Here is a 15456-nt window from a genome sequence, read left to right as displayed (position 1 = left end):
TGGAAGGATTGGTCTGCCGAAGGCTTTCTGGTCCGAAGTCCAATTAGCTTGGTTTTAAAATAATTTTCCTCCCCTTTCCACAGTAATTTCTCAAGGAGATGCTGCGTGTCCCTTGCGCCTGCGAAGCGCAGCGGCTTTAGTTGTACATTTCACATTGTTTCTTTGCAGGTCGCACAGCGTTTTTATCTGCGCCCGCAATTGCACAATGCGCGCATGCTTGTCTGCCAATGGGAATTCCATGAGCAAGAGAGTGTCACTGACACACGTTTTGATTCTTCTCTAAACAAAGTTGTAACTCATTTTACTGGGAAGCTTTCAATTGGAGAATATTCTTAAACCTCTGTTACACCATGTTTGAATTTGTTCATGGATTTTTCAAGTGCTGTACTTTTTCCCCCTCACAGGTGCTCTGCGCGCAGCAAATAGAATCAGCGCATTGCTTTTGGGATAAAGCGTCTCCTCTGGCCAGTTAACCCTCTTCAGACCAAACCTTTCCTCCTGACATGCTATGTTCTTACACGGAGACAGTGTAGATATGATTGGTATTAGTATGTTAAAGCAGAAATGAGCTTAACATAACACCATTAATGTGCTGTTACAATTGCATATTTTAAAACACAAATTGGATAATTCCTATTCAGATAATAAGGTCTTTGTATTTGTAAAGCATACCAACCCCACCTTCTGGGGTGCCTGCAGTAGCAAATGTTAATTTGGGAGTCTGCAGTGCACATGCCAGAGTGCGATGTCCCTCTTGCCTTTCAAACACTCATATTAAGTCTTTTGTTTTCACAGCGTTTGCTGCCTATTGATGGGGCAAATGACCTCTTTTTTCAGCCACCTCCATTGACTCCAACTTCCAAGGTTTACACTATCAGACCCTACTTTCCAAAAGATGAGGTATGTGTCAGACATTAATGAATATTACTGTTGAGCACTGATTCCACTGGCTATTATGCTACCTCAACCTGCTATATTCCCTTGGTTAATAATATGCTGCTTTTACATATCGATTTCTAAAAGCAGTTCATGTACTAGTAAGCCTCCTAAGCCTCCCGTGAGATGCAAGTATCTTTGATTTACAGACTGGGGGGGGCAACTGAGGTAGAAAGGTGAAATGACTCTCCCAAAGTCGGACAAGTCACACTCAAAGCCAAGTCTACAATTCATAAATCTAGAGACTAGTCACCTTTTCTAGCCATTAGCCCCTTCTCCCTTTCTAAAATGAAAACTAAGTGGTAAGCTATTGCAGGATTTCTTTGGCAGTGTATGTAGTATAATGTGCTGTTAGTTAATCCTTTTAGAGAGAGAGAGAGTGAGTGTGTGTGTGTGCACACGCGCACATACATATACACCCAAAATATCCACTTGACGGTCAATCTGGGAAGTGCCACTGAATTTTCAGCTTCTGCATAACCGAATTACCTGGGGAGTTCATCACTCCTGGTTAGCTCCTCTTCCTGTTTTGTGGACTTACAAAGTAAGTGCTTAGCTTTCCTTCAGGTTGTGTCTCTCCCCTCAGCCCCCCCCCCTAGGAGTGGCTTCTAAATGGGATTTGAGACTGTCATTCTCAAATAAGTCTTATGCTGTAAATTTACACTGCTTTAGTGTCTTGCCGGTAAAGATGTTGCCCTGTGCCCTTGAACAGCTCTATAATCTCTAAGGCCTTGTCTAAACACAATTACACTGCCTTAACTAAAGGTGTGATTTAATTGATATAGTTAAACTAGTGCAAACCATTGTGTGAACATGTATCTGTTTAAAAGTGTTTACAGTGGTTTCATTTACATTTGTGTATTGACTGATGCAAGCTAAACTGAGAAGCCAGGTTCTAATTGAAAAAAGAAGGAACACACAGGGCTTTGCACAAGTTTAATTTAATCTTTAGGGGTGGAATTTAATCATCTAAATGACTTAGGAGCACAGGCCCTGTTGACTTTCAATGGGACTCGTTCCCCCTAAGTCCCTTAGCCAGATTTGAAAATCCCAACCTAAAATTATACCTTTAGTAAAACTGGTAACTTTTTGCGTAGGCCATACCTATGACATGCTGTCACAAAGAATACAAGTTTTTGGAGAGGGAGAATCCGATTTTTAAGAAAGCAGAAGACAATGCATCATTTAGTCAACTTGTATTCAAAGAAAAACCTTGTATACTCCATTTAAAATGTCGTCTGATCTATAAATAGGTTAGGTTTTCAAATGGAAAAATTCTGCTTCTGCTGCTGAAGGGCATCTGTCAGGACATATCCAGCCCTGCAGAAGTACCTTATTTTGGCTGAATATGAAACATCCCTGTAGCTATTTCACATTACAGCCTGTTAAATATACCCAGAGAGCACTTAGTAATTAATGAGCCTGTTTAATGCTTTTCATGGTTGTGACAGATGTTGACTGACGCTCCGCATTCTTTTCCTGCTTAGAAGCGTTGTGGATGTGAGGTTTTTTGAGGCAGAGCTTTAACTAGTTGCAAGAAAGATCTTTGAAGAGTCTCTAACAGTTAAAATATGCTTTACCTGGATCCATAGAACCAAACTACATATCAAAACTTGTTCCACAGTGGAGACGGTATTAATGAGCTCTCTAAGGCAGATTTGCTAATCAGTGTGTTTATTTTAAATAAAAGGGTGTTTTGGAACTAGAAAAATAATCATTCTGTGTTTGTTTTTAGGCATCGGTGTATAAGATTTGCAGAGAGATGTATGATGATGGAGTTGATCAACCTTTCCATAGTCAGCCAGACTTAATTGGAGACAAGTATGTAGACCATCATTACTTTTAAAATGTGCATGTATATCTGCAGCCGTTGTAATTTTGGTGTGTTGATACGTGTGTAGCACAACAGTGTGCTGGATGCTTTATGGATCTCTGCACAGAAGAGTTTTCTGTGTAAGTAAAGCATAGATAATTGAAGAAATGGTGAAGCAACACAAAATAGCAGAGTGGTAACAGAGAGGTTTTTTGTTCACTTGTTTTCTTTCTATTCAACAGCTTTAGTTTTCAGAGAAGGGGGGGCTGAGTTAGGGTTTTTGGGCCTCCTGGAAGAAGCTTGTGTTCAGAAGTGATTTGTAGGAGGAGAAGGCAGAGGTGTCATGGACCAGGTCCTAGAAGGTTGAGGTAGGGCATAACATTGACTGGAAAGGAAAACAGAAGGGATAAAAGGAAATGTGGACTACGACCCCTTTTCTACTTCAGCCTCTGAAAGGTATAATTGAAAGGCAATCAGACTTCCAAGACAGGAGTTTTTACTCCATTTATGCTCAAATACTAGTTTTATTGAAGGTTTTACTTCCAACTCTTGTCTCTGTACATTTCCCCAGTATAGACATTCTCACCAGTGGTTCAGCTGAACTGGTGGTAGCACCAGTGTGAATTCAAGTATAAACAAGGTTCCTGCAAACTGACCCTTTTATAAGTTTTTGATTAGATCTACTTTTAGCTGCTTTAAAATGGTGGGAAACCCTTCTAGCTCTTGCTGCTGGACCTTCTGCACTAGGGCTTCCACTGGTTCAGATCTAGTGATAGCACTGGTGGAAGTTTTTTTTAATGTAAATGTGGTTTTAGTTATCCCCTGGCCTTTTTGCTTCAGCTTCCTTTCAGAGGCTTGTTTTATATTGTGTTTAAGTACACGAGTTTGTCTTATAAAACATTCTACTAGCCATTGTCTATCTTTTGATGGTACATAAATGTATTTTATAAAAATGTGAGGCATCACAGATGAAGACAAGATGAACTCTCCACACTACAGCCTAAATAATAGATGAACAAATGAGAAGTGAGATGAAAGCAGAAGGGAAGACTGAGCTTTTATTTAACTTCTTGAGCATGAGCTCTTTGAGTTCTCTTCCCATCTTGTTAATATTTTGATGTATTGAAGTACTCTAATGGGGCAGCTCTATCATGTGGGGGACAGGAAGAGATGACCATAAATGGGATAAAAAAGAAGGTAGAAGAATAGTGGAGAGCAGCATGGACATGTCTGCAGGGACTATTGGAGGAAGTTGACAGAGATGGTTTAGTTGCAGTAATCAGAAGAGAGGAGAATTACGTTGTAGACTATAGGACTGCTGGCCGGGCAGGTCACTAGATGGTTCTATTATTGTTCCCTCAGCTCCATGGCTATCGGCAAGGTGGGCTCACTGGGGCCCTGGCAGGAGGAAGCCTCTCCATTGCAATGGAATGGCAGCTGGGTCTTAGTCCCCTTTCTCCTTGCTGCAGAGCCACAGCCTCACTGATCTCATGGCCTGAATACTTCATATTTGATTCTCCACATCTTCATAGCTGCACTTGCAATTTGTGCCGTTGTGTGCACAGTGGTAGTGATTACATGCAGTATGGAAAATTTGGTCCTAAGTGAGTGAGCAGATCAGTGCCTTCATCTTCCACCCTTATATAATGACTCTTGTTCCTTGTGACTCTAACCTACAGTGACAATACCTAGTCTGAAGTGACTGGTTGCTTTGTTTGTGTGGAGAACTCAACCAGATACTTCTTTCCTCTCTGCAGGTTAGTGGGAGGCCTGCTTTCCCTCAGTCTGGATTACTGCTTTGTCCTTGAAGATGAGGATGGCATATGTGGCTATGCTTTGGGCACTGTTGATGTAACGCCCTTCATTAAAAAATGCAAAATTTCTTGGATCCCTTTTATGCAGGAAAAGTACAGTAAGCCAAATGGTGATAAAGAACTGTCTGAAGCAGAGGTTAGTAATCCCATGAGACTGGAATTGTGCTAAACGTTACAATCCTGTTTTTTAAAGCAGGTATTTGTTATCCACTTGCCTTATGAGCTTTTTCATCATTAGAATAGCACGCTTCGATCTGTGTAAGCATTTATACCATGGTATCTGCGCATTTTACAAGTAAACCAAAATTTTATCTTCACTACAAAATCATATATGAATGTGAGTCGCAATTGATTGCGTAGCCATTATGTTGGCACTATATGCATGTAATTAGCATAATTAGAATGGTATCTTTTGGTGCTTATGGTATGCTAGGAGCTTTCCAACCAGAAAAGGTACAGTTCCAGCTCAGGAGACATCACAATTCAAAGAAAAATTAAGATGTCACTAATCAAACTAAAAAGGGATTTAGTTTCTCTCCTCCTTCCCTCCCCCCAAAACAGCCTGCCACATGAGTGCCTCTGAACACCCTTGCTTTTTCAGGCCCAGGAGGTGAAACAAAGTTCTAGAGAGAAGGGTCCTCCGCTGAGACTGCCCTGCCTCCAGCTCTGACATTCAAATTTAAGAATTGTTAATGCATATCAGTTGTGACAGCACCCTTGAATTGTTCTTGAAAAGGAATAGAAAATCAGCACATGCTTCAGAGATAATACTTGTGTGGTACAGCTATGCAGATGGTCAGAATGCAGCTATGCAGATGGACCATAGCAAGGTCCCCACTGGAGAGATCTGGTATCTTTGGCAGATGCAGATAAGACACTGATCATCAGCTACATTTGGAAATCAAGGGTCAGCCTGGGAATCCAAAAGCAACCTAAATGAAGTGCAGGCAAAACCCTTCAATATAGGCAGACACCATGCCGTCTGGTAGCCTTCCTGTTGCCTCTACCAGCATTACCTTTAATCTTGTTTGGTTTGAGTGTGTGCTAACTGTAACTTCCTATTGTGGTTAGAGGTACTAGAAAAGCATCAAGGAAACACCCTGGATGCCTGACTGAAAAACAAAAAGCTGCCTATCATCCACGTAATCATAGCACTGTTGTTCAAATCATCTCACTGTGTCCCCAGGCTGCTATAGACGCAGGTTAAATAGTTGGTGTCAATGGAACCCTACTTGAAAGCCCTCCAAGCAGATATGCAGTTACCAGTGTCACCTTCTGTCATTTGTCTGTGGAAAATTGAACCACTTGAACAGTTCTTGTCTACTCTCAGGTCCTCTGAGTCATCAAAACCTTATGGTTGGTGTCAAAGGTGGCCGAAGGGTCTAAAGGAATAGTCTTCTGCCAAGATCAGTGCAGTCTCTGGCATGCCCTGGCTGAACCAACCAACAGTCCAGTGCTCAAGCTCCCTCAGTAAAGCTGGCTGGAAATGGGAGGGGAACATGCATGTCCTCTTCTGACGCAGATTTGCAATACGAAAGTGCCATCTGCAAACCCGATCCAGTTGACCTTGCCGGCGAAATAGAGAGTGCTGTTTGCTGTGAGGAGTTTCATTTCCAAACAGCTGTATACTTTGTAGAATGGGTTTGATTAGCAGCTGTTTTGATTATTTCCTCTCCTATTCTTGAGGGTAGGCTTTGTCTGGGAGGTTGGTGCTCCAGTTTATGCACTAGTTCTACACAGTATCAGAGGGGTAGCCGTGTTAGCCTGGATCTGTAAAAGCAGCAAAGAATCCTGTGGCACCTTATGGACTAACAGACATTTTGGAGCATGAGCTATCGTGGGTGCATCTGACGAAGTGGGTATTCATCCACGATAGCTCATGCTCCAAAATGTCTGTTAGTCCATAACGTACCACAGGATTCTTTGTTGCTTAGTTCTACAGAGTGGAGACTTCATTTCTTGACTGTTCTGGAGTCTCTAATCTCTGCTGTTGTGATATATTAAGTTTCAACCTTGAGCATTTTATCTATTTAAAACTAGATGGAGTAAAGCACTACTAGAAAATACACTGCAGTAGAGGACAGGTTTTGCATTTCCAGAAGATTAAAACCAAATTTGCTGTCTTGCTCTCTCTACCAGTGGACCAGCTCCAAATAGAAAATTCTTTGGTTGGTGAGACCACCCCAGTCACAGTTGCATGGTGTTCCTGTAACAGCTGACAGGACAGTGAAATGCCTCCAAGAGCCATACAGAGGCAGCTGTCTTTTGAGGATCAGGAAAGGAAGTGCTGCTTCACAGGACAGAATGGGTTGGTTTCCCTTTACAGATTCCCATCTTTTTAGTGATATCTTGGATTCCATGTTGGCCAACATCAGTAGAGTTTTTCTTCCATTCATAGCTTCTCAGACAGTTTGATCCAAAGTGCTCAGTCTTCTTGAAGATCTTTTCAGTTATGCACTTCCTAAGTCCAGTACCTCCTTAAGACCAAACTTCAGGTCATGGATCCTCTTGTAAACAGGAGACAAACGCAGATCCACTCAGTTTTACTGCCCTTTGCCTATTTTGGGATTTCCCTTCCAGATTGCAGTCTGAGAGGTAGAATCTTCTTTTCCCAGGACCATTGATCACTGAGTACAATGGATAGATGATCCTCTCTGAACATGAGCTGCTACACAGTTTCCTTGCTCCTCACTCATCAAACTGTTGTTCTCATTTCTCCCTTCTAAACAGTTTTAATTTAAAAAAGAGGGCATGCCCTATCTTTGCCCACTTAATTTAACTGCCCCATGTTTTTAATATCTGTCTCTCTTGACCGTTCAGGAGCGTACTTGAGTTAGCTGTGGTAAAGAAAAGACCAAGTTGAAAAAGGTTCATTCTAAGCCTGAAGTGGTTCAACCAGTTTGTGAAATAGCAACAGTTCTGAATGAAGACCTTGCATACCATTTTGTTAGCTTGTAGAAGTCATAGGGACTCTCGATATCTATAGACTTGAGGAACACGTATTTAGACTTCCCCTCTATTTCGATCCATCAGTGACTTTTGCATATCACCCAGCACAATCCCTATTGCTGTTACTACTCCGAGGCTTTTGTTGCTGACATACTCCAAGCCATGGCTATAGTCACGATGCTTCTCTTTCTGTTGCTCCTTGTTTGAAAAGTTAGCTCATTTGAGCTAGTGTCAAGGAAAGATCTTAGAATACAATACCAGGGAAAGGGGAAGCTGACTACATTTCAGGTATCAGGCCCTGTGCTCTTGTTTCAGCTTCTGCCCTGTGTCTCCTTTGAGGATGCTCCTCTCTCTCCTGGAGTTCATAGTGTCCTGCTATGACCTGATTTCATGGGCACAGGACTGCTGGGAACTGAAAAAGCTGGTGATTGCTCCTCTGAGGATCAGCAAAGATGACTTGGGCTGGTCCCCATTATCTGTGGGTCAGATCCTCCTTGAGATGATTGCATGTCCACTGGACCCTTCTGAAAGAAGTTCCCAAACAGACTGCAGATTACAGTAGATGTAAACCTTGAGGAATAGGACATACTGCCCACAGCATAATACCATGCTGCTGAGTGTCTCAGAGATAAAGGAACCTTCATATAAATGTACTTGTACTACATGCTGGATGACTGACTCTGCCATTAAGATCAGTGCCATTAAGATCAGCCACATTCTGATCAGGATGGACAATATGGCATTGGTGACTTATCTCAGTCACCACTGAGGCAGCAGGAGCAAAATCCTAGCAATGGAATCAAATCTTACTTAGGTGGGCAGGAACTTTCTGGGCCTTTGTGTTCGGAAATCCAACATTGGAGTGAATTGACTGGCATGCAGCAGGTGCCTCTAGGGAAGTGCTCTCTAAACACTCCTCTTTTAGATGACTGTGGACGCAAAGGAACCCAGGTACTGTGGCAGGTAATCAGACAGAAGCTTTCACTCAAGATGTATTTTCACTAGATGCTTACACCTTCCCTCAGCTTCTACCGATCAGTAAAGCATTGAATGCATTAGTTCTCCTGATCCATGTTATACTACACTGGCTGAGAAAAACTTGGTTAGCAGATTTCTTGGCCCTGTCCAGAAGATCAACATCCCTGTCCCTGTAGCTGCTTGTTTGGAGGCCTGTGACGCACCCCAGCCCAGGTGCTCTGAAGCTCTTGGTGTGTGACAGGACACTATAGAAGGAGGTGGAGGAATTGAATAGGGCAGCCTTTGCCATGATGTGCTCCAGGAAAGACAACTATTTTTTGCTTAAAATGAGATGCATGGGATGTCTCCCCGATTTGGTGTAGAAAGCAGGGAACTTCAGCCAGGAATGCCAAAATGCCTTCTCTCCATTTCTGCAAGAAATATTTAACGATGTCTCAACTTCCTGGAGGTCCTAGCTTTCCCCATCAGCACATTAAAGGATCCGTGAGAAAAATGATTTTCCAAGGGGGTTTCCTAGTGTTCCTCCAAGACAGCAGTTCTCCATCAATAGCCTAGCTTTCTCTTTTGACGGTGATGTCAGAATTTCACTTCCAGATATCTTCCTTCCCAGCTGAAAACTAGGAAAGATCTGGGCTGACTTAGGGGCCTTAAGATTTACCTGCTCTGGTCCCAATCCTTTGGGAAGTTATTTGCCTTGTTCATACTCTGAGAGTTGCAGGAAGGGACATGGGGCCTATAGAAGGGTTATTTTGGTGAATGGGTCAGCACTTATATCTAAGAGGCTTATGTGTCGGCTGAAGTGCAAGGCTTGCTGCACTAAGCCTGTAGCCGCATCCTGGGCAGAGTGGCACCAGGCTTGAGTGAGTGAACTTTTCAAGACTGCCGTATGATACTGCACATCCAGAATGTAAGGATTATCAGCCAGTGCTGCCACTGGGTGGACAGTGCTCTACTCTTAGTGATTCCTCAAGAAGTGTTCCTTTCCAAGAGGGTGGTGCTCTCTCTGTTTCACATTACCTGTCCATCAGTAGCCTTCCTGTTGTGTCTTCCTCCTCTACTTGAAAGGACTGCTAGACAGAAGCACTGAAGCTGTGCCTTGAGACCAAAACCGTCAAATTTTGCTCCTTACCTGTTAATTTTCCTTTTAGTCAAAAAGGAACAGTCTTCCCAAAGAGAAACTGTTTGGCTGGGTTGAGACTCAAGATCTTTCCAGAACTGGAGAGTTAGGTAGTGGAGAAATTTGGTCCTTTGACCGCTTACGGAATCTTTTTCCTGGGAGTGCAGGTCACTAGTAACTAAAGGGGCAGAGAATCTTCATTCTGATTGGCCAGTCTGTGTCAAAGAATGAATACTCCACAGTCTGTCTTTGCAATTAGAGCACAGGCAGCAAATCAACAGGGAAGGAAGAGTTAAACATTGTGTTCCATCTGTCAGATATGTTCACATCTAAGAACTCTGCTATGGTGTCAGAACAGGTGGCTCCAGAAAGTACATGCATCCACTAGTCCAGCTCTTGAACCTGCCAGCTGATGTGGTCTAGTTTCAAGTTCGTAGAGAATTGACATTACATTTGTTACTACTGGGAAGTGGAAACAGAGAGGGCCTGTCCTGACAGGACATGTTAATAGTAGGAGGCGAAAATTGGCAAGTGGAAAAATTAATTCCCCAAATACGTCTACAGCGAGTGAAGCAAAACAGACACACACATTTTTTTGAATTTTCAGGTGGGTTGCTCTTGCCATATTAAAGTGAATGAGAAAACTTTGGTGCTGATGACAGCTTAGAACATAAAAATATTGTAAATGCAAAATTAGATCAGTATACAACAAAGTACATTTCTAATATAAGTTACAATCCTTACCAAATGCTGAGCTGGTGCATGCAAGAGATTATCACTGTGCTGCCTCATTTTGTAACTGACTTGCTGCAAAAAAGTCAATAGAAATCTTTGGGGAACAGTCCTGCACTGAACAGGCAGAGGATGGGCTTTACACTCCTTTCTGATTTTAATTGATGTCTGTGCCCAGGCTGGATAGAAACTCCCTCATCAATAGTCAGAATTAGAAGCCTGTCCTGCTTGCATACATCTGATGGCATGTGGATGTACTGGGGAAGAATTGTAATTTTAGAATAGTAGCAAGCAGCTTGATAACTTACCTTCAGTGGATTTGGCTGCAAACTGTTGGGCAGGACAGCTCATTTTGATTACCCATTTTGCTGCAGTCGTTGCCCTAAATGCTGGTTACATTTTTGCCCTTTGCAAGTGGATATTGTTCCCCTGTATGGGAAAACAAATTCTGGTTGGTTCTTGTTTTGTAAAGTAGATTAGATATTATGGTAACACTTAATCTGAGGTGCATTGCTACTATGCCACCACTGCCACACTTTAGTGTGATATAAATAAAGGTTCTGAGTGCACCTAAGAGCGAGGGACTTCAAATGATCTCTACCAGTAGATCTCCCCCTTGCTGTCACTGTACCAGCACCCAGTCCCTAAATTTCACTGATGCAGAGTTCCTCTTCCAAAGCGCGGTCGTCTTCTAAAATTCTTGTCCAACTCTCCGGTAGGACTGATGGGATCTCTTACTTTATGGAGTATATCAGCTGAGCAGTGTAACTTTCTACGATGTTTGTTAACTCAGTTATTTTTGTCTTTCCAACATTAATACAGCCTCAGGCACTTGCCAGACCATTTTATCCCACTGTTAGAATTCAAATCTTTGCTACCTTGGTTGCATTTCTAACTGACCAGGAATAAGACTCCTGAAAAGTGAACTTGCTTTTATTTTAAACAGCTGATTTATTTTCCTGTGTCAAGGTAAAAGGCTAACTAGCACTAATTACAGGAGTCAGTGAATGATGATTTCATGCAATTCCTTAAAAGGCTTGTTTTGCTGTAGGTAGATATATCTGAAGTGCCTGGTCTCTGCTGATTTGTGTGTGATGCTCTTAGAGGCATACAACCCTGAACAAAAGAGCCCACATCAGCAAAACTGATCATGCTGAAAAGACTGTTCCTTTCTGTCCTCTTTAGAAAATAATGTTGAGTTTCCATGAAGAGCAGGAAGTATTGCCAGAGACATTCCTCGCCAACTTCCCGTCGCTGATAAAGATAGACATCCACAAAAAAGTGACTGACCCAAGTGTGGCCAAAAGCATGATGGCCTGCCTGCTGTCGTCTCTGAAAGCTAATGGTGAGTTTTTGCACTTGCAATTGTTGGGGGCTGCTCAAGGTACTGTGATTTAAGAATGACCACAGTGCTTCAGCCCCCTGGTGCTAGGCAAACTGGGAGTTCTACGGTTGGGGATGCTAATGCATTTTGGATTCACAGATCAGTGTGGGAGATAGGATTTCTGCTAAGTTGGCATGTGGGGTTGTTTATAAATTGCTTTCACATTCTAGCTCTAATGCTACTGTCTGTCTTCTGTAAAAGATACTATTATTGTAGCCAACACTTTGCAAATTAGGAAATGGGAAGAACTGAGGGAGCAGTTTGGCTACCTGAGTTCCACAGCAGCCACACACACTTATATTTCCTGGGCTGAAATCTGTGGAGCCATTTCCGAAGTGTGATATTATGCTGAGATCTTCCTCCTTGAATGCTGGAGGCACTTGGCCTTTTACCTCACTGCATACCTGAGGCTTGCAGTTATCTTGAACAATTCACATGCCCTTTTGTGGTGCTGTTCTCTCTGCTGGTGCTTGAGCTTCAGGATGTTTTCATGTGAAGTAGGCCTGTAGAGGCGATTTGAGTACAATCTGATAGGATGCAGTCTACAAGCCAGCAACAGAAATGTACAATCTCTTTGTGGAGAGGTATCCACGATGTTACCATTAATCTAGCCTCCATTTCTGGCAATAGGTATACCTCGTATGGCACTAGTTCAGTGATTTGATCGGTTTTAAATGTTAAAATAGATGGAAAAGAATCTAACGATGTTTGCAGGATTCGAGGGTTTTGTTACAATAACTCTTCTCTTCCCTCCTCCTCTTCCCCCCCCCTTATTTTTTTCTTCAGGCTCCCGTGGGGCTTTTTGTGAAGTGAGACCAGATGATAAAAGAATCCTGGAATTTTACAGCAAGCTGGGTTGTTTTGAAATAGCTAAAATGGAGGGATTTCCAAAGGATGTTGTTATCCTTGGAAGGAGCCTGTGAAGTCCTTGACCGTGAAGTGTTCTAATACTGTAGTCCCTTAACAGCTGGGCGGGTGGTGGTGGGGATCTTCATATGGTCTAACTGCACAAACACAGCAGTCAGCCAACTTGTTAAAGGGGCTATGTGAAAATCCACCCATCACACATTTCAAACGTTAACTTGCTGGATGAAGAGATTGCTGCTGAAAACCTGGTTCCGAAAAAGAGAAACCTTGTTGTCGTCCTTTCCTGGTCTTGCGTGAAGTGCCAAGGAATCTTGCATGGGCTGTATCGTCTGGGAGGAGCCCCTCCCTCCTGCCCAGTGGTGTGGTTGGTAGCAGTTCTTTACATCCATTATATGCAGTTAGCAGAATGGTGTTCTTTATCTGGAGTAACTGTTAAGATCTGATTTTCTTTCCCTGTGTCATACAGCAGGATGTGAGGAGGAAGGGGTGTAATTGGGGTACTTCATGTTACAGAGATGGGAAGGATTACGTGTGTCAGTCAGCAATTTAAAGGCAGGTATTGACGGTTCTGGTTTTGGCTATCTTTATGCTTGTTTATAAGGCAGTGACCAGTTGTCACTGCTAATGACCATTGGTTCAGGCTTTGTGCTTTGTAGGGACAAATGTGCAGTTGTCTGTGGCAAAAGTCACTAATGACAGACTTGTAAATGTCAGTGTATATAAACTAGCTGTATGCGTAATAACTTCTTTGTGTTTACTGGTTTTGTAATTTTTTTTCTTCTGAAAAGTGAAATGGTATTGGTCCAAGATGGCACTTTTGAATAATGTAAAACCACAATGGAGAATGAATCTGTCCTCGGCGTTGGCTTTTTCTACTGTGCCTCTTACCCAGGGCTAGAAACTGACCATGTTGGGTAAGAGGTGCTGATCCAGAAGGATCATTCCTTCAGAGGACAGACAGTTCTGTTGCAAGGCTGCCACTTTCTGGTGCTATCATCATTCTCCTGGGATTGAAACAGCAGTTCAGTGGGAGGCCTGCTGAACCTGTTAATTTTGGTGGCAGTCTCAAAGAGGAGGTGGATGGAGGAAGTGAGGGAACTGGTCCATGGTCAGGATTTGTCCTCAGATCAGCCTCCTGTTTCAAAGACTGTTCATACTGGTTTGACTAAATCAGGGTCTTCAAATCCTGCATGTTTGTATCAAAGAATTTTTGTAGAAGAAACACCACAATAAGCACATTTTTACAAATTATTTAAATGGTTACCTAATTAATGTAACTGCAGATATTCCGAGAGTTTAATGTTTTTACCCAGATCTGATGTATTTGACTAATGTAATGGAGTCAGCATGGTTAGGGGATCTGGTAGTGAGGTAGTCACACCATTTGTGGGAGTTATTGATTTTTCTGTAGAAGCCTTGTGTTCCAGAGATGTAATTGGCCAATAATATACATTTTACATTACATTACCCTACTAATTTCACCTGCTACCATCAACTGTGTTAAACTTCCTTCTTTTTAAATGTCCCTCTTGGTTTTGGTGGCGAACAAAAGACATTCAGGTCCTTATTTAAGTTCCCATCTGTGTAGCTTTGAAGAAGTTTTACAAGCTATATAACAAATGGCATTAGACTGCAGTAATGTCTGCAACCTGAAAGGAGAAGCTAACATTTGGCCTTCCAGTGCAGTCACATAGGATATTTTCTTTTTCAGAATGTGAATAATTTTTTAATTCAGTCGTGAAGTATTTAATTTTAAACAAGTTCATTTCATTTAGAGACAGAGGTATAGAGTCATGCTATGGGATCTCCTGTAAATCAGAGCTGAATGTCACTAGTTTTAATACAGCTTTGAGTAAGTAGCTGATCCTTGGCTTACCAGGTGGAAGAAGTGTGGTTGTTTTTGTTTTTGTTTTTAAATGAGTACCAGAGTCAACTTTCTACTTGATCTGGATTCATAGCATTACAGGATAGGATGCTTGTGGCCTTATATCTTGGCTTTTAAGGAGTTGCCACAGTCTCTTCCTATGAATTTTTTATTGTTACAGAAGTTAGTTGTACAAACAGTTGGAATGTCCAGGCCAATACCATCATTCTAGGATTGTAAAGTGATGAGTTGACATGTCTTTCATGGTTATGAATTTTCATTAAGGTTGGAATGCCACTTTCATTAATCTGTTTTTTAGATCAACATTATCTGTAGCAGAAAAATGAGCTGTAAAACTGTATTTGAAGACCATGCGAGAAATAGAATAAAAATAGAGAAGTGAATGTAAATAAGCAATGTGTTTAGTTTGTAAAGCTGTTGGGGTGGATGCAAGGGGAATACACCTCTTCCATCTTGCTAGGTGTTTTGGGCACCCTAATGGTAAACTGTCATCTGCTGCTTTCCACATGATTGTCCCGGGGTGGGAGGTGGACGCTGACTGTTACGATAAGCAGTTAACCAGACTAACATTCTTCATGGGAGGGTGATGTTGGATGCTATTGACCCTTCAGAGCACTTTGAAATCAACAAGTGAGATCCTTTTAATCCTAATGTAAATAATGCATTTCTACATCTATAGGCTCTGGGAGAATCATACACAGGCTCATACAAGTAGTTCAGTAAAAAGATGTCTTCTTGAGTGTCTGGGAAAAACCAATCGGCATCCATTACAACAATGTTTAATAAATGGCCAATCCTTTTTTATAAGGTATTTACCAGCACCCAGACAGCTAAGTATTCTACCTATTTTACCAATAAGGAAACAAGTTGCAAAGTGACTTGCCCAAGGTGAGACAGCAAGCCAGTGGCACAAATTAGTTTTTCTAATCCAGGAATCGTTTGCTTGCAGTCCTGAGCCCAGACATCACTGCCTTGAGGATG

The 15456-nt window shown here is 42.1% G+C and overlaps 1 protein-coding gene across 3 annotated transcripts in view; it reads left to right on the top strand.

Moving 5' to 3' along the window:
* OGA (O-GlcNAcase) overlaps positions 1-14867 on the top strand; it is a 42433-nt gene extending 27566 nt beyond the window's left edge. For all 3 annotated transcript variants that reach the window (XM_050957996.1, XM_050957995.1, XM_050957997.1), the window contains exons 12-16: positions 796-900; positions 2672-2757; positions 4507-4699; positions 11525-11684; positions 12510-14867. In XM_050957996.1, the coding sequence (XP_050813953.1) occupies positions 796-900; positions 2672-2757; positions 4507-4699; positions 11525-11684; positions 12510-12646 (681 nt within the window). In that variant the 3' untranslated portion in view covers positions 12647-14867. The remainder of the gene's footprint in view (positions 1-795; positions 901-2671; positions 2758-4506; positions 4700-11524; positions 11685-12509) is intronic.
* Positions 14868-15456: the final 589 nt, after the last annotated feature.

This window comes from Gopherus flavomarginatus, chromosome 6 (genome assembly GCF_025201925.1).
Source record: "Gopherus flavomarginatus isolate rGopFla2 chromosome 6, rGopFla2.mat.asm, whole genome shotgun sequence".
In the NCBI taxonomy this organism is placed as follows: Eukaryota; Metazoa; Chordata; order Testudines; family Testudinidae; genus Gopherus; species Gopherus flavomarginatus.
This window is presented reverse-complemented; position numbering and strand designations above follow the sequence as displayed.